Genomic DNA, 19,568 nt, shown 5'->3' on the forward strand with positions numbered 1-19,568 from the left:
GATTGAGGAGGCCCTATAAATCTGCTTTGGAGACACACAACTCCCATTTCAGCTATGAGTTACTAGTTCTGTGCCCATAGGAAAATTTTTGAACATTCCTCTTTGGATGATTAGAGTATATGATATTTGGAAAGTGCATTGCATAGTATCTATCCCTCCCTCCTCCCCACTCCTCTTCCCATTATATACTAATAATAGCTTAGTGCCAACCACTTTTCATGCATCATCTAATTTAATTGTAACAACTTGATGGGCTGTGTATGATTAATAGGTTGTAGTTCATGTGTACTGTAGCTAGAAATATATATATAGTAGTTTTCCCCTTATCTGCAGTTTTGCTTTTCTGTAGCAGTCAACTATGTTCCTAAAATACTAAGATATTTTGAGAGAGAGAGACTAAATTCCCATAGCTTTTATTACAGTTTATTTCTATAATTGTTCTATTATATTATTTATTGCTGTTAATATCTTTCTGTGCCTAATTTGTAAATTGAACTTTATCATAGGTACGTATATATAGGAAAAACATGGTCTCTATTGGGTTTGGTACTATCCTTGGTTTCATGCATCTACTTGAGGGTCTTGGAACATATTCCCTGTGGATAAGGGGGCACTACTGTATATACACACACACACACACATACACACACATACACTCACCCCTTTATATACCTATACATACATACATACATAACTGTGTGTATGAAAAGGACCTTGAGTATCAAAGTTACATTGCTAACAGACATTGTCAGCATTGAACTCAAATTTTATCTGACTCCAGTCCATGCTGTTTTTCTGCATCACCCCATCCTCTTCCTTAAGGTGAGAATACCTGTCACAAACAGGGCTGAGATTCTGTATATTGCATAAAACTACATATTGCTTTTGGCTTTCTTTTTTTCTTCCTCCCTCCCTCCCTCCCTTCCTCCCTCCTTTCTTTCTTTCTTTTTTCTTTCTTTCTTTCTCTCTTTCTCTCTTCCTTTCTTTCTTTCTTTCTCTCTTCCTTTCTCTCTCTCCTTCCTTCCTTCCTCCTATCTTTCCTTCCTTCCTTCCTTCCTTCTCTCTTCTTTTCTTTCTCTCTTTCTTTCTCTTTCTTTCTTTCTTTTTCTTTCTTTCTTTCTCTCTCTCTCTCTCCCTTCCTTCCTTCCTTCCTTCCTTCCTTCCTTCCTTCCTTCCTTCCTTCCTCCTTTCTTTCTCCCTTCCCTTCCCTTCCCTTCCCTTCCCTTCCCCTCTTTCCTTCCTTCCTTCCTTCTTTCTCAGTCTCACTGTGTTGCCCAGGCTGGAGTGCAGTGGCACAATCTTGGCTCACTGTAATCTCCACCCCCTGAGTTCAAGCAATTCTTGTGTCTCAGCCTCCCAAGTAGCTGGAATTACAGATGTGCAACATCACACTGGCTAATTTTTGTATTTTTAGTAGAGATGGGGTTTCACCATGTTGGCCAGGCTGGTCTTGAACTCTTGACTTCAAGGGATCTGCCTGCCTCAACCTCCCTAAGTGCTGGGATTATAGGCCTGAGCCACTGAGCCCGGCCTTGCCTTTGGCTTTCTAGGAAGCCTCAGAAGCAGTAAAATGTAAACACAGTAATGTAAATGTTGGGGAGATATTAGTCCAAGTTTATTCATGTTGAGCCCTATAGCATTGTCACCAGTTACAGAATTTCATAGACCTAAGTATTTCCATTTGATGGAAGTGCAATGTGTGTGTAGGTTATCAGCAGAGGCTCTTGTCACTTAATTAGAAATCATCATTTAACCATTTTTTGTGTATTTCTTCATCCATAAAAATGGGATTAAGGAACTAACTGGTTGTTAGAATATAAAGTGTTCACTACATGGTAGATGCTCGGTAAGAAGACAGTTCTGTATTTGACCTATAGTTGTCTAGGAAGGCCAACAGAATATACTCTTTTTTTGGGACAGGGTCTCACTCTGTTGCCCAGCCTGGAGTGCAGTGGTGCCATCTCAGCTCACTGAAACCTCCACCTCCAAGGTTCAGGGATTCTCCTACCTCAGCCATCCGAGCAGCTAGGTCTATAGGAATGTGCCACCATGCCTGGCTAATTTTTTGTATTTTTTGGTAGAGATGGGGTTTCACCATGTTGGCCAGGCTGGTCTTGAACTCCTGACCTCAAGTGATCTGCCTGCCTTGGATTCCCAAAGTGCTTGGATTTATAGGCATGAGCCACCCGTGCCTGGCTGAGAATATATTGTCTATTACAAAGCAGATATTTTAAAACATATTGAAATTTTTAAATGTTCAACTCCAAGAGAAATGTATCTTATATATTACATAAAATCTTAATCCTTATATGGCATAATACACATTGATCTGGTGGCTGCTATATTTTCTAAAGCACTTCTAGATCAAAGTGTAAACACATTGGCAACAACACAGGAGTTATATGCCACCTGTTTTTGATATTACAGCATATTTTACTCCTTCTGAATATAAAACCAATGTGATGTCCATTCTGAAGAGGGTGGTTCTGGTTTTTGGATGTACATGCCTCTGACCATTCATTTACAGCTGTCTAGATAGCATAAAAGTATTGATTGCCTTTAAATGGCATTCTTAACCTGGTTCCGTGAATGGGCTTCTGTGATGACCATAAAATAGTAGATAAAATTCATGTGTGTGCACATGCAGTATTTTTTTAATAAAGAAAAAAAAAGTCCATTTTCAAAAAGCCTGTGACAGAAAGGTTAAGAAATACAACTTTACAGGAGAAATTAATACAACATTAATAACTTGGTATGACTCTTGCAATGCCTGCAGCATTTGATCATATTATCATTCAACTTTTCATCACCAGAAGGGAATGTGAATATATTTAGTGTCTGCAGTGAAAATTCAGTATTTTTTGTAATTCTAATTAAATTTCCTTCTTGTTGAGTAGATGGGAATGACACCGTGACAGAGTCTTCAGATGGCCTTTGGAATAACAATCAAACTGTAAGCATATTCCCCCCATTTGATTAGCCAGATTCACTTGTATATCTCCCTGGAAGCAAGTTACATTTAAAGACTATTTCTGTAAGACTAGCCCACAGATTTTTCTTTTCTTCTTAAGAAAAAAGATGAAGAAAATAATTTGACTCTTAAATAGGATGCTTTAATTTGAAAGGTTTATTTAGGTGAGCCAGTTTGTTAGGGATGCCCAAAGAGAATATGTTAGTGAATAGCGTACTTAGATACATAGTACACAGACTTTCTGCTGGGAGAAAATAGGGGAAGAAAGAATGAGCTAATTTTTTGAGACAGAGCATCACTTTGTCTCCTAGTCTGGAGTGCAGTGATGCAATCTCAGCTCACTGCAACCTCCGCCTTCTGGGTTCAAGCAATTCTCCTGCCTTGGCCTCCTGAGTAGTTGGGACTATAGGCACATGCAACCATGCCTGGCTAATTTTTGTATTTTTAGTAGAGATGGGGTTTCACCATGTTGGCCAGGCTGGTCTCAAACTCCTGACCTCAAGCAATCTACCCGCCTCGGCCTCCTAAAGTGCTGGGATTACAGGCGTGAGCCACCATGCCCAGGCCCGAATGAGCTAATTTAAGGAGAACAAGTTAAGATAACACACCAAGGAGGAATTCAATTATCAATAGGGAAACAGCATGCTTTGATGGGGTGGAGTAGAGGCTGCCCCGAACAAAAGTAAAATGTAAGTGAAACTAACATAATATGTTTATTTCCCTAATATATTTCCCCTACCTAATGACCATTTTATGTAGAAATTTTAAAACTTCTATTGATTTTTTTCTATACATAAATCTCCTTATGGGATGACTTTTTTCTTTCTTTCTTTCTTTCTTTCTTTTTTTTTTTTTTTTTGAGACAGAGTCTTGCTCTGTCACCCAGGCTGGAGTGCACTGACGCGATCCCAGCTCACTGCAACCTTCTCCTCTTGGGTTCAAGTGATTCTCCTGCCTCAGCCTTCCAAGTAGCTAGGATTACAGGTGCACACCACCATACCTGGCTAATTTTTGTGTTTTTAGTAGAGATGAGGTTTCATCATGTTGACCAGGCTGGTCTTGAACTTCTGATCTCAAGTGATCCTCCCACCTCGGCCTCCCAAAGTGCTGGGATTACAGGCGTGAGCCACCGTACCCGGCCCAGGATGACTTTTTAAGATAACAAAGTTCTAGATAATAACTTTGATTCTGTAAAATGTTCCCATACTTTTCTTCTCAGTGAACTTGGGAAAAAAGTTAAGGGACCTAGTCTTATGATGCTCATTAAAGTCTTCTACCTCCATGTAAGTTAGATAGATTTATTAATAAGATCTTTTCTTTTGGCTTCTGTAAGAAACAATCTGCCTTTTAGTATGTGCAAGTAACTTTTTGAAGTAACAAACAAAAAAAAATCTGAAGTTATGAGAATAATCCTTCTGAGGTTTTTTTTTTAATTTTTATTTTATTTTTTTATTTTTTTGAGACAGGGTTTCACTTTCATCGCCCAGATGGAGTGCAGTTTCACAATCTCAGCTTACTGCAAACTCCACCTTCCAGGTTCAAGTGATTCTTGTGCCTCAGCCTCCCAAGTAGCTGGGATTATAGGCACCCACCACCGCGCCTGGCTAATTTTTGTATTTTTAGTAGAGATGGAATTTCACCACCTTGGCCATGCTGGTCTGGAACTCCTGACCTCAAGTGATCTGCCTGCCTTGGCCTCCCAAAGTGCTGGGATTACAGGGCATGAGCCACCACAGCTGGCCTGAGAATAATCTTTCTGATAGCCAGTTGTAAGAAATGACAACATGGCCATTGTATAAAAAATTCAAAATGATCAATGTGGGGCTATTTAGTGTAGAGCCAAATGGCCTTATGCTGTATACCTTAGTGACATTGTGAATGCCATTACATAGGCGTAACATTTAAAAATTTAGCAACTTGTATGGCATGCACTGATTGATCCGACATACTGGCTAAATATCAGAACTACCACCATGTATATGTTTAATATGTTGACATATGGCTAGACTTGTGCTGGATTAAAAAAAAAAACCCTCAGAATAGTGAGGTTATTCTTTTCTTTTCTTTTCTTTTCTTTTCTTTTCTTTTCTTTTCTTTTCTTTTCTTTTGAGACAGAGTTTCACTCTTGTTGCCCAGGCTGGAGTGCAATGGCGCTATCTTGACTCACTGCAACCTCTGCCTCCCGGGCTCAAGCAATTCTCCTGCCTCAGCCTCCCGAATAGCTGGGATTACACGCATGCGCCACCACGCCTGGCTAATGTTGTATTTTTAGTACAGACAGAGTTTTTCCATGTTGGTCAGGCTGGTCTCGAACTCCCGACCTCAGGTGATCCACCCGCCGTGGCCTTCCAAAGTGCTGGGATTATAGACTTGAGCCACCATGCCCGGCCTGTGAGGTTATTCTTGGTCTCAGTTCCCTACAGAATAGGTATGTTTAGAAGCAAGAGAAAACAATTTAGAGGCAGGTTCAAGGTTGGCAGTAGCAGAAACTTGGGCTTTCTGTGCCTTGACTGAAGATATCAAGATGTCTTCTCCTGGGTATCTTGAAAACATGCAGAATACATTCTGACCCAGTAGGTCACCTTCCTGGGCTCTATCTTAAGGAAAAAATTGAACTAATAAATAGAAATGTATGAGGAGGATGTTCATTGTTAATACTTGTAATTCCAGCACTTTGAGAGGCTGAGGCAGGTGGATCACCTGAGGTCAGGAGTTCGAGACCAGTCTGACCAATATGATGAAACCTCGTCTCTACTAAAAATAGAAAAATTAGCTGGGTGTGGTGGCGGGTGCCTGTAATCCCAGCTACTTGGGAGGCTGAGGCAGGAGAATCACTTCAACCCAGGAGGTGGAGATTGCAGTGAGCTGAAATTGCACCACTGTACTCCAGCCTGGGCAACAGAGCATAAGAATGTAGTCATTGCAGTGCATTTACTGACATAGGTTATAGCATGTTGGTTATAACACATTATTAAGTGAAAGAAGCAACTTTTAAAATAGTATACGATTATGATGTACTATAGTTCATATAGAATATAGTAATTATTTCTGTTAAGAAAAAATCCTAGAAGGATAAATTTCTAGAAAAGCATATAAAGCGAAATGGCAAAAGTGCTCATTTCTGGATGTTAAAGTTATGGTTTATTTATTTATTCGAGAGAGAGTCTCACTCCATTGCCCAGGCTGGAGTGCAGTGGCACGATCACAGCTCACTGCAGACCCATCCTCCCAGGCTCAAGTGATCCTCCCACCCCAAGCCTCCCAAGTAGCTGGGATCACAGGCACGCATCACCACTCCTGGCCAATTTTATTTTTTTCTTGGAGACAGGGTCTCACCAAACTGGTCTCAAAGTCCTGGGCTCAGGCTATCCTCCTGCCTTACCCAAAGTGCTAGGATTATGGGTGTGAGCCACTGTCCCTGACCTGGTTATGGTTTTTTTTAGTTTTCCTTTTTTATGCTTAGCTGCACATTCTAAAATGAGCATGCAGTATTTGTGTGTTGTAATTAAAAAATGAAAGCAAAGCCTGCCTCCTGAAACCCCATTCTCCATCTACGCACATTACACTTCCCTCCCACTCCATAGGTAAAGTAATAATAACATAGTTTTGCACTCCCAGACACTGGCTATGCCGCTTCTAAGCAAGCATGGCTCAAATGCTGTTACTCCACTATATTCATAGTGTTTATCAGGAAGGACCTAGAAGTACCCTTGCAAAGAACCCTATTGAATCTACTGTTGCTAGACATAGAAATAGATTCAGAGAGGCTAAACAGCTTGTCCATGGTCACACAGTGACTAAGTAGAAGACCTGGAATGTTGACTCCGGGGATTAAGATTTTACAAATTAGAAGACTTGTCCTTCACTCAGATTCTCCCCCTTCCTTCTATTAAAATACCTACCCAGTGGGCTCTCTTTAGGATTAGAACTAAGCCATGAAAGAGGGACCAGCAGGAAGCCAGGCACATTTCAGGCCTATTCCAGGAGGTGATGATCTCTTTTGATAGGCACCGGAAGACTTAAACAATTTTACATTTTTTCATGATTGCATAGCATTGAATTGTTAATCACGGCTATGTCTGTGTGCAGCTACTCTCAAATCTATTTATTTAGATAGAGACAGAATCTTCAATTACAGGTAAAAAGACAAGTAAGGACTGTAATCAAGGACAAAATTCAATAACTGAGCACATTAAGATAACATCACATCAAGTCAATTTATATAAACAATTTTTTTTCTTATTTTTTTTTCTTTTTGAGATGGAATCACACTCTGTTGCCCAGGCTGGAGTGCAGTGGTGAAATCTTGGCTCACTGCAACCTCTGCCTCCTGGGTTCAAGCAATTTTTCCTGCCTCAGCCTCCCAAGTAGCTGGGATTATAGGCATGCACCACCACACCCAGCTAATTTTTGTATTTTTAGTAGAGATGGGGTTTCACCATGTTGCCCAGGCTGGTCTCGAATACCTGACCTCAGGATGCCTGGGCTCCCAAAGTTCTGGGATTAGAGACGTGAGCCACCACGCCTGACATTTTTTCTTTTTTAATATCACAAGATGATGTATTTGTGGAAATAGCCTATTGACTTTTAAAACAGTAAATTAAAAAATTTACACACAAACCCACTTTAAGCATACAGTTTTAGTTTTGACAAATGTGTACACCTATGTAAATACAACCTCAAGCAAGCTAGAAAACACCTCCATCATTGTAAAATATGTTTTGCATTTCAAGTTGTCCTAGATTTTCACCATATGGTTTATAAACTCAGATAATTTGGTCTTACCCTTATGTTCCAGAAGTCCCCAAGCACCAATACAGGTAAATGTGGCTGGGTAAGTGATTCTGGGAAATGTTTTCTCTTCATAACTTTCTAACAAGATGCTTTTTTGATCTGTTGTTGTTTCCTCAGCAACTGTCCCCAGCACACAGTCTACAGACGGCCAACACCACTAAAGGAATCTATGCTGCAGTCTCTATTTCTGTTTTGGTGCTTCTTGCTCTTTTGGGTGTCATCATTGCCAAAAGTAAGTCATTTCAAGATTGTTCCTAAGGGACTAGAACAAGGGATGTACAGCCAAATTGCCTGGGTTCACTAGTTTCCTAAGTCATTTGATTTTGATTTCACACGACTTCCCTTTTTCTCCCCAAATCCTCATTTGTAAAAGGCACATGGTAATACCATCTACCTCAGGAGGGAAGGGAAATGAAGTTTAAATGCATTGGTACCTACAAAGCACTAAGAATGGGAGCTGGGTGTGGGGTCTTATGCCTATAATCCTAGCTACTTGGGAGGCTGAGTGAGGCAGATTTGCTTGAGCCCAGGAGTTAAAGACTAGCCTGAAAAACATGGTGGGACCCCATCTCTTAAAAAAAAAGAAAAATTTTAAAAAGCACCAGCCAGGAGCAGTGGCTCATGTCTGTAATCCCAGCACTTTGGGAGGCTGAGGCAGGAGGATTGCTTGAGCCCAGGAGTTCAAAACCAGCCTAGGCAACATAGTGAGACATTGTCTCTAAAATAAAAGGAAAAGAACAAAAAGAAAAAGCACTGAGAATGGTTCCTGGCACATGACAAGTGCACAGCAATCTTAAAGTGTAATTGTAGTTAGAAAGATCCTTTTGCCATAAATCTCTATAAATCTCATGGAACTTATATTCTAGTGGAGTTTTCACTTAAAACCACGATTTTTTAAACTTGTTATTTTTCAATTATTATTCCCCTATGGAAAAAATTTAATTCTATAAGAATTTTTTTGAGACAGAGTTTCTCTCTTGTCTCACAGGCTGGAGTGCAATGGCATGATCTTGGCTCACTGCAACCTCCACCTCCTGAGTTCAAGCCATTCTCCTGCCTCAGCCTCCCAAGTAGCTGGGACTACAGGCGCCCACCACCACGCCTGGTTAATTTTTTAGTAGAGTATTTTTTAGTAGAGTATTTTTAGTAGAGATGGGGTTTCACCATGTTAGTCAGGATAGTCTTGATCTCCTGACCTTGTGATCTGCCCGCCTCGGCCTCCCGAAGTGCTGATATTACAGGCATGAGCCACTGCGCCCAGCTGAATTTTTGTATTTTTAGTAGAGATGGGGTTTTGCCATGTTGGCTAGGCTGGTCTCAAACTCCTAACCTCAGGTGATCCACCTGCCTCGGCCTCCCAAAGTGCTAGGATTACAGGCATGAGCCATAATGCCAGGCCAAGAAAAATTAAATACAGATATTCCTCAGTACCCTTGGGGGATTGGTTCCAGAGCCCCTCGATTCCAAAATCTGCAGATGCTCAAGTCCCTTATAAAATGGTGTAGTATTTGCACATAGCCTACTCACTTCCTCCAGTATACTTTAAATCTTCTCTAGATTACTTAGAACACCTAATATACAATGTAAATGCCATGTAAATAGTTGTTATATTGTATTGTTTTTTATCTGTATTATCGTTGTGTATTATTTTTAATTTTAATTTTTATTTTTATTTTTAATTTTCAATTTGTGAGTGGTTGAAACTGAGGATGCCAAACCTGTGGATATCGAGGGCCAACTGTATCAAGAAATAGGAGTTTGTTGGGTAGTGTTGCGATCTGGAAGTCAACACACCATTGTGGTATATAAGATTTATTCTCTCCCCTACAAGATCTAATTTTCTTCCCTGTGGGGGTGATATTGTTAAAATTTTGCAACACTCATTTAGAAGAAGAGGCACATGAGACACTGGGAGAGGAAACTGATAGCAAGACACAGACTAAAAAAGTAAAACAAAAGTCTTCAAAAAGCAACCACCCCGGGCTTCATGTCTCCCTTCTGCTAATTGTGTGTGTGTGTGTTTGTCTCAGTATAACCTGCCACCCATAAAAGAACCCTAGTTAGCTATTTCGCAAGAGGTGGTATTTGAAGCCATGACTGATTTAGTTCATGGGTCTGGGCAGAGGAGAATCAGAAAATTAAGAGCATGTTTGGCAAATTTGAGGAAGTTTTTACATAATTATTTTGGAGCTTGGTTAGTCAAAGTTATTTAGCAATTGGGTAAAATACCTTGCAGGGAAGTTCAAACTTTCCCTCTGAAATTTCGATACTTGAGTACACCGAAAAGAATAGATTATTAGGAGATTAATAGGAGAAAAGGAATACATATTTATTATGTGTACAGAAGCCACACAAAATATGAGATGGAAGAAAGGGCCAGATGCCTGGAGCTTAAATACCCTTTTCTTTCTTTTTTTTTGAGACAGAGTCTCTTGCTCTGTCACCAGACTGGAATGCAGTGGTGTGATCTCAGCTCTGTGGGGGAAAGAAAGAGAGATCAGACTGTTACTGTCTATGTAGAAAGAAGAAGACATAAGGAACCCCAGTTTGTTCTATACTAAGAAAAATTCTTCTGCCTTGAGATGGTGTTAATCTGTAACCCTAACCCCAACCCTGTGCTCGCAGAAACATATGCTGTGTTGATTCAAGGTTTAATGGATTAGGGCTGTGCAGGAGGTGCTTTGTTAAAAATGTGTTTGCAGGGTGTATGCTTGGTAAAAGTCATCGCCATTCTCCAGTCTGGAGTACCCAGGGACACGATGCACTGCGGAAGGCCGCAGGGACCTCTGCCCAAGAAAGCCTGGGTATGGTCCAAGGTTTCTCCCCACTGAGACAGTCCGAGATATGGACTAGTGGGAAGGGAAAGACCTGACCGTCCCCCAGCCCGACACCCGTAAAGGGTCTGTGCTGAGGAGGATTAGTGAAAGAGGAAGGCCTCTTTGCAGTTGAGATAAGAAGGAAGGCATCTGTCTCCTGCTTGTCCCTGGGAATGGAATGTCTCGGTGTAAAACCCGATCGTACATTCTATTTACTGAGATACAAGAAAACCGCCTTATGGCTGGAGGTGAGACATGCTGGCAGCACTACTGCTCTTTACTGCACTAAGATGCTTGTGTAAAGTCAAACGTGAATCTGGCCTACATGCACATCAAGGCACAGCACTTTTCCTTAAACTTATTTATGACACAGAGACCTTTGCTCACATGTTTTCCTGCTGACCCTCTCCCCACCATTACCCTATAGTCCTGCCATATCCCCCTCACTGAGATAGTAGAGATAGGGATCAATAAATACTGAGGGAACTCAGAGACCAGTGCCGGCATGGGTCCTCCATATGCTAAGCGCCGGTCCCCTGGGCCCACTGTTCTTTCTCTATACTTTGTCTCTGTGTCTTATTTCTTTTCTCAGTCTCTCGTCCCACCTGATGAGAAATACCCACAGGTGTGGAGGGGCTGGCCCCCTTCAAGCTCGCTGCAACCTCCGCCTCCCAGGTTCAAGCAATTATCCTGCCTCAGCCTCCTGAGTAGCTGGGATTACAGGCTCATGCCACCACACCCAGATAATTTTTGTGTTTTTAGTAGAGATGGGGTTTCACCATGTTGATCAGGCTGGTCTTGAACTCCTGACCTCATGATCCGCCTGCCTCTGCATCCCGAAGTGCTGGGATTACAGGCATGAGCCACTGCACCTGGCCTTAAATACCCTTTTCTTAGGGGAGAGAAAAGTGATGGATGTAGGCAATTTTAGAGGAAAATAAATGATTTTTAGGGGAGATGAATGGGCCCAAAGAACAGACTATAGGGCAGGACAAATTCTTCTGGACTCTGGATGTGTTGTCAGCTCTAGTCTCCTTCCTGTGACGTGCATCAGTTCCCCCACCACCCCCACCCGCCCCCGCCCTGCCATTGATGAGATATTGAGATATCTGGGGAAAGGATTCACAACAACAGAATATCTTCTGGACGATCTGGCCTTTAGCTAGATAGGGGAGCTTCAGAGAAAGCCATTCCCTAAATATGCTCCTCCCCAGGTGCTCTCACTTTGAATTCCAAAGAAGCCTATTTGAGGGTGTTGTATTCTGAGCCCTAACGACCTCAAAATATACTTCCCTCCTTAAGCAAAAATAACTCATTATTTCCTTCTTTAGGAGAGAGATGACTGGTAGTACAAACTCTTGCAAAGGTATCCTTTCATAGAGGTGGCTCTTAAAGTGTACGGCTTTATGACCCAGTTCATCTAAAACAAATCTTGGTTGATGCCTGTTGTTCAGCAGCCTATCAGAAGGATCTTGGACTTACTCATTTTTTTTAAAAAAAGAAAGATAATTTAAGAATTGTATTAAAGTTAGGGAGGATATGTGGATGAATACACCAAACCATTAATGAAGTTGACATACTGGACAGTAAATGGCTTGTTTGGGTCCTGCAGAATCAAAAGGGACATGGGAAGGAGACACCTCAAGGTACCAGGGAAAAATCCAAGTAATAACAGAAATAATACACTTGATTGAAAAAAGATTATAAACTCTTGCTGAGATGTTTAACTTTCTCTTCAACTCCTCTCTCCCCATCCCTTCAATTTAGAGTATTTCTTCAAAAAGGAGGTTCAACAACCAAGGTAAGCTTGAAAATATTTCTGTCAATACTTTTGAGGTTCCTACTCTGGTAAAATAAAACTAGATTTCTGTCTCTCTCCTAAACTCTCCATCGTATACCTTGGATCCTGACAGTCTACTTTAATGAGCAATTCTATTATTTACACCTTCCAGTGATATTTGTAGCTTTGTGTATTTCCCTGGAGTTGTGGCAGAGCTGGTACAGAGGGAGCACCTCTATCCTAAGCAAACCCCATGGGCAAGATAACTAAATTGCAAGATTTGCTCGATGGAACTAAACATTGAATGAGTTGCTTTAGTTTGTTCTTTTATTTCGTTTAATGCTTTGTCTTTTTTTTTTTGAGACTGAGTTTCATTCTTGTTGCCCAGGCTGGAGTGCAATGGCACCATCTCGGCTCACCACAACCTCCGCCTCCTGGGTTCAAGCAATTCTCCTGTCTCAGCCTCCCCAGTAGCTGGAATTACAGGCATGCGCCACCATGCCCAGCTAATTTTGTATTTTTAGTAGAGAGGGGGTTTCTCCATGTTGGTTAGGCTGGTTTCAAACTCCTGACCTCCGGTGATCTGCCTGCCTCGGCCTCCCAAAGTACTGGGATTACAGACTTGATCCACCATGCCCGGCCATTTTTTCATATTTTTAGTAGAGACAGGGTTTCACCGTATTCAATGCTTTATCTTACTGAGTGTTATTGGCTATTTCAAAGAGATGAATAAAACAGACAAAAACCATGTAAGCAAATAAGCATGGTTCTTTTACATGCTTACAGATAAACACCATGGGGACTATAGAACAGGATAAGGGTCTGTTTGAGTGAGTGCCAAGAAAGCAGCTAATTTGGAGGAAGATAATTCCTGGCTGCAGGGGCAGGGAGTGCAAAGGCACTGAGGTAGGGCGAGTGCCTCCAGTTTTCCACAGCTTCCATTATTCCCTGCTGCTCCCTACCCAGCCTGCTCCACTGATCTATATTAGCTGTCTAGCCTTGCAGGCACTTGAATTTGCCTTTAAAGACCTTTCAGTCTACCCTGCTGCCTAGTTACGTTTTCTTTTTTTTTTGAGACGTCTAGGCTGGAATGCAAAGGTGCGATTTGCAACCTCCACCTCCTAGATTCAAGCAATTCTCCAGCCTCAGCCTGCTGAGTAGCTGGGATCACAGGCGCCTGCCACCATGTCTGGCTAATTTTCGTATTTTTAATAGAGACGGGGTTTTTTGCCATGTTAGGCTGGTCTCGAACTCCTCACTTCAGGTGATCCGCCTACCTTGGCCTCCCAAAGTGCTGGGATTATAGGCGTGAGCAATTGCACCCGGCCGCAGTTACAATTTAAATCCCCTTTACTGCATCTATGCCCCAAGGCCATCTGCCCCATTGCCGGTAATGGTAGGAGACTACCTAGTTCTAAAGCCAGCCAGCCTGCTACATTTGGTTCAGGCTAAGCTTTAAGCAAGGACTTTCTCTGATTCAGAATCCATCCCTCTTACTTAGGCTGCCATCTACTAAGTCTAGTTCTCCTTCATTGGATGCTTGTGCACAGACTTTCCTGAGTCTGAGTTAATTACCTGAGCCAATCCACAGAACCTGTCTGAACAGTGCCAGCATATTATAAGTGCTCAATACACATCGACTTGTGTTATTGCAGTCAAGCCCTTCACAGCAATAAACTGCGAGAGAGAGGCACTATTCTCATTTTACAGATTGGAAAACAGTTTCAGAAATGTTGAGTGACATCTAAGGTCACATCACATAGCATATAAAGGACTCAATCTCAGGAATCTGTGCTCATAAATATTTCTGGAATGGAAGAGAAATGTGTAAAGTATAAAAAAAGCCAAAAAAAAAAAAAAAAACCCCACACTAACAAATTATGAACACTTTTTCATGACATTATCTTCTCGGCGATTATATCACACTGAGTCATTTGAGCTCATTGACACTTAAATTAAGTGTCTTAACACATGTATGACTGGCCTGTTTAGGGACCATAGTGGAGCTTTGTTTTCACAGTTCTTTTAATGTGTGCACATGTGTTTCATCTGCAGCTGAATGAAGACAAGTTCTGTATTTTGGAGGCAGGCTTTGGTAACAAATAATCACTATATGCAAATATATTATATAAAAATAACCAGTTACATCAAAATGCTACACATAAGTTAAAATTAAGTCCACTTTCTTCCCTCACTGGTATTTCCACTCTTCCTACTAATTTCCTTTTTTGAGACAGAGTCTCACTCTGTTGCCCAGGCTGGAGTGCAGTGGTGTGATCTCGGCTCACTGCAACCTCTACCTCTTGGGTTCAAGCGATTCTCCTGTCTCAGCCTCCCAAGTAGCCAGGATTATAGGCACAAGCCACCACACCTGGCTAATTAAAAAAAAAAAATCTGTAGAGACGGGGCCTCGCTATGTTGCTCATGCTGGCCTCAAGGGATCCTCCTGCCATGGCCTCCCAAAGTGCTGGGATTAGAGGCATGAGCTACTGCACCCAGCACAGGAAGATTTTTAACACTATGATCCAGTGTACACTTGTGAAACAGGACTATTTAACTATATTCAATGTTTCTCTATTTTGTTTTTATCTTGAATATAGGATGTAGATCGCTAAGTAGATTTAACAACCCTCTCTAAAGGATCACAAGCTACAGTTGGAAAAGCACCAGTCATCCAATTCTTAGCCACATTTGAAAATGTGCATCTTGATTCAGCCACTTAGTTTGATGTCAGAGCTCTGTATTTTTAGATTTTCCATTTTTGTATTCTATTATGCGAGTTTCAAAGAGACCAGTCTGAGTTTTTGAATACTTCTTAGATTGTCTATCTACATGCTTATTAAACAGAATTTTCTTCAACTTAATAATAAGAGCCACACTTTTTACAACTCTGGAAGGCACTATTTATTTTATACTTTGTGTGAACGGGGCTCCTGGAGTCTCGAATACCTGATATTGCCTGATCATAAACAAAATTGCAGCTCATGTGAGAAGTGGTCTGCTTTTCTTCTTACTCATGTTATTCTTCAACAACTCTTTCTACAGTGTTTCGTTTAGCAGCCTTCAAATTAAAGCTTTGCAAAATGCAGTTGAAAAGGAAGTCCAAGCAGAAGAAAATATCTACATTGAGAATAGTCTTTATGACACGGCCTAAGACCCAGTGATGCTCTTTGAGAGTTTACCCCCATGACTGCAGAAGACTGAACAGATATCAGCACATCAGACATCTTTTAGACCCCAAGACAACTTTTCTGTTTCAGTTTCATCTGGCATTCCAACATGTCAGTGATACTGGGTAGAGTAACTCTCTCACTCCAAACTGCGTATAGTCAACCTCATCATTAATGTAGTCCTAATTTTTTATGCTAAAACTGGCTCAATCCTTCTGGTCATTGCGGTTTTTTCTCAAACATGAACACTTTAGAATTGTACGTTCTCTTTAGACCCCGTAAATCCTGTATACATCAAAGAGGATAGTCCTGGAAACACAGCAAATGAACTTCTATCTTGGCCATCAGAGCTGTCCAGAAGAGGGGAATCTGTCTTAAAAATCAGCAAATCCAATGTGAGACTTCATTTGGAAGCATTGTATGATTATCTCTCGTTTCTATGTTATACTTCCAAATGTTGCATTTCCTATGTTTTCCAAAGGTTTCAAATCATGGGTTTTTATTTCCTCCATGGGGAAACAAAGTGAGTCTAACTCACAGGTTTAGCTGTTTTCTCATAACTCTGGAAATGTGATGCATTAAGTACTGGATCTCTGAATTGGGGTAGCTATTTTACCAGTTAAAGAGGCTACAATAGTGTAGAACACGTAGACACCAGGGGAAGAAAATAATTTGCCAGGTGATTCAACATATTTATGCAATTTTTTTTTTTTTTTTTTTTGAGATGGAGCTTTGTTCTTGTTGCCCAGGCTGGAGTGCAATGGTGAAATCTCGGCTCACTGTAACCTCCACCTCCCGGGTTCAAGCGATTCTCCTGCCTCAGCCTCACGAGTAGCTGGGATTACAGGTGTCCGCCACTATGCTCAGCTAATTTTTTGTATTTTTTTAGTAGAGACAGGGTTTCACCATGTTGGCCAGAATGATCTCGAACTCCTGACCTCAGGGGATCCAGCCTCCTTGGCCTTCCAAAGTGCTGGGATTACAGGCACGAGCCACCGCACCCGGTCCATTTATGCAATTTTTATTACATGTGTGTCATGGTGCTAAGCATTTAAACAACCATCAGGCTTTCTGAACAAATTTTTAGAACCGAGAAGGTCAGCAATAAAAGCAAAAAAAAAAAAAAAAAAAAACAAAAAAAAAAAACAAAAAAAAAGGCGGGAGTAGGGAAAAGGCTGCCTTTTCTGCCTTTTAAGTTACATTGCAGATATAAGTGTTTGAAACTCACTAGTTTTGACCCAAATTCTAAATTGTCTCCAAACCACTTTCATGTTTAAAATTGTTTTGGAGGCTAGCGCTGTGGCTCATACCTGTAATCCCAGCACTTTGGGAAGCCAAGGTGGGCAGATAGCTTGAGCCCAGAAGTTTGAGACCAGCCTGGGCAACATTGCAAGACCCCATCTCTATTAAGAAAACAATTTAAGAAAAAAAAAGATAAAATTGTTTTGGAAAGGCAAAGTGTCTTTCTCATATCTAATCAATTCCTGTATTTTTTTTTTTTACAATTAAATTAGGCTTATTGTAAGGATATCTTTAGTCAGTATAAAAATATATAAAAAACAATTATACTAAACCAGTATAATTGTTTAGAAGTATATATTTGCCGGCCGGGCATGGTGGCTCATGCCTGTAATCCCAGCACTTTGGAAGGCTGAGGTGGGCGGATCACTAGAGGTCGGGAGTTTGAGACCAGCCTGACCAACATGGAGAAACCCCGTCTCTACTAAGTATAGATTTGCAAGGGCTAGATTTGTCAGAAAAGAAACATTTCTACATGAACAGCTAAGGCTGGGTATTAATTTCAATTTCAGTTTCAGTAAACTCTGAAACAATTCGTGGTTGAGGTTCAGAGCTACCCATACCATAGTTGTCTGGGGCAACAGGATGCTTGCTTTCGGAGGAAACTTTTTGTTTTTGTTTCTGTTTTTTTGAGATGGAGTTTTGCTCTTGTCACCCAGGCTGAAATGCGATGGCACAATCTTGGCTCACTGCAACCTCCACCTCCCGGGTTCAAGTGATTCTCTAGCCTCAGCCTCCTGAGTAGCTGGGATTACAGATGCCCCCCACCACGCCCAGCTTATTTTTTATTTTTAGTAGAGACAGGGTTTCACCATATTGGCCAGGCTGGCCTCCAACTCCTGACCTCAGGTGAGCCACCCGCCTTGGCTTCCCAAAAGTGTTGGGATTACAGGCATGAGCCACCGCGCCCAGCCAGAGGCAACATTTTTTAATACTGTTATCATTCTAGGAACTTTATAAGTCCTTTGAAGGAAAATTCTGTGGGCAAATAAGATTGTGATACATGGTATTTCAGTTTTCCCAATGTGACCAGCCCGATCTGGTCAAAAATTTTATTTTTTTTAAACTATAGTGTCTTTTTTTCTTAAATTTGGGGCAACATGCACAAAATTGGAGATTTGAAATTAATGGATTGCTATGTGACCAGGGTCCCACTAGATGGGGCTGCCTCCTCTAATCCCCAAGTCCTTACTTTACCTGCATGCCCTCCTTTGTTAACTGCCTGACACCTGTGGGGCTTTTAACTTTATGGGACCTGCTCTATTCTCTGGATCCTTCCTGGGGATTTATGATACATAATACTCTGGGAATCAGGTTAGCTTTGCTTAACACATTTCCAAAACTTGTTTGAATGCGTGAGTACAGTCACTAGTAGCATTCTGTAAAGTACAATGTATGGGGGCTTAGGAGTTTAGGGTAGTAAACAGGATTAGGAATAGGACTTGAGTCTAATCCTAACTCTTAGCAGTTACACTGGATGACATTATAGCAAATGGTTCTTTATGTCTGCATTTTCTTCATCTGTTAGATGTAATAATTTCCGTATGAACTATGATGTACAGTGGTAATTCCAATGAAATGTTACATGTGAGAAGTCTTTGAAATGTAAAAAACACTACAGATACTGAAGCAGTTTGGAGAATTAAAAAACACTACGAAAACACAGCTTGGTAAATAATTTTTTTTTTTTCTTTTGAGACGGAGTCTGGCTCTGTCATCTAGGCTAGAGTGTAGTGGCACAATCTTGATTCTCTGCAACCTCCGCCTCCCGGGCTCAAGCAATTCTCCTGCCTCAGCTCCTGAGTAGCTGGGATGGCCACCATGTCCACTTAATTTTTGTATTTTTAGTAGAGACAGGGTTCCACCATATTGGCCAGCGTGATCTTGAACTCCTGATGTCAAGTGGTCTGCTTGCCTAAGCCTCCCAAAGTGTTGGAATTGCAGGTGTGAGCCACCGTGCCCAGCCAGGGCTTAGTAAATAATTTCAATGGTTTTACACCTATAAGTCTCTTGCTGTGTGGTGTCTTTTAAAATAACATTTCTTTTTTGAAACAGTTGATATTGGGTAATTTGGCCATCATCATATACTGTAGAAAAAAATTGTCAAGTGAGAGGGAGAATAGGTAAGAAGGAAGGAAGGGGAGGAATTACTGAATATGAATTATTTTCCTTTAAATATATTAGTCCTGAAGATCACATTGAGTTTTTTAAATTACTATTTAAGGTATTGTTGAGATTCCATTACCTACAATCAGTCTTAGGACATTAGAACACTGGTATAATTAAGACTGTATGTTTAAATTGAGAAATTTTGCACAACTTTAACAAGTAGCAGAACTAATTGTTCACTGATGGCTTTAAAGATGAAATAATTCTGTGAATACATGAAACTGTGAGGGACTCTTGGTGGTTGTCTAGGTTTATTTGTATGCATACTCATTAATAAAAGTGTTTTTTTGTTTGTCTCTTGAAAACAAAACAGCTTTGTTTTAACAAAACAACAATGGAACAAATTTGAAAACTGACTTGATATTTTCTCTGGCTCATCATTTAGTTTGGATCAGGCATCTTCAACTTGCCATGAGCTCTAGTCAAAGTGGATCAAATTTGTGGCAAGTCACATAGGTGTCAGGTGCTCTTCAGGAAACAACCCTGAACTCCAGGTTCTAAGGAGCTTAGTAGGGAAGAAATACAAAACCCATCACTTCTGGTATTGACTATTACTAAGAGAAAGAATC

The 19,568-nt window shown here is 41.0% G+C and overlaps 1 protein-coding gene across 2 annotated transcripts in view; it reads left to right on the forward strand.

Annotated features, from left to right (window-relative positions):
- Positions 1-15,746, forward strand: part of HAVCR1 (hepatitis A virus cellular receptor 1) — a 39,722-nt gene extending 23,976 nt beyond the window's left edge. For both annotated transcript variants that reach the window (XM_055285489.2, XM_063642670.1), the window contains exons 6-9: positions 2,898-2,953; positions 7,883-7,997; positions 12,349-12,382; positions 15,407-15,746. In XM_055285489.2, coding sequence (XP_055141464.1) covers positions 2,898-2,953; positions 7,883-7,997; positions 12,349-12,382; positions 15,407-15,515 — 314 coding nt within the window. In that variant the 3' untranslated portion in view covers positions 15,516-15,746. The remainder of the gene's footprint in view (positions 1-2,897; positions 2,954-7,882; positions 7,998-12,348; positions 12,383-15,406) is intronic.
- Positions 15,747-19,568: the final 3,822 nt, after the last annotated feature.

The sequence above is a fragment of the Symphalangus syndactylus genome, chromosome 7, assembly GCF_028878055.3.
Source record: "Symphalangus syndactylus isolate Jambi chromosome 7, NHGRI_mSymSyn1-v2.1_pri, whole genome shotgun sequence".
NCBI lineage: Eukaryota > Metazoa > Chordata > Mammalia > Primates > Hylobatidae > Symphalangus > Symphalangus syndactylus.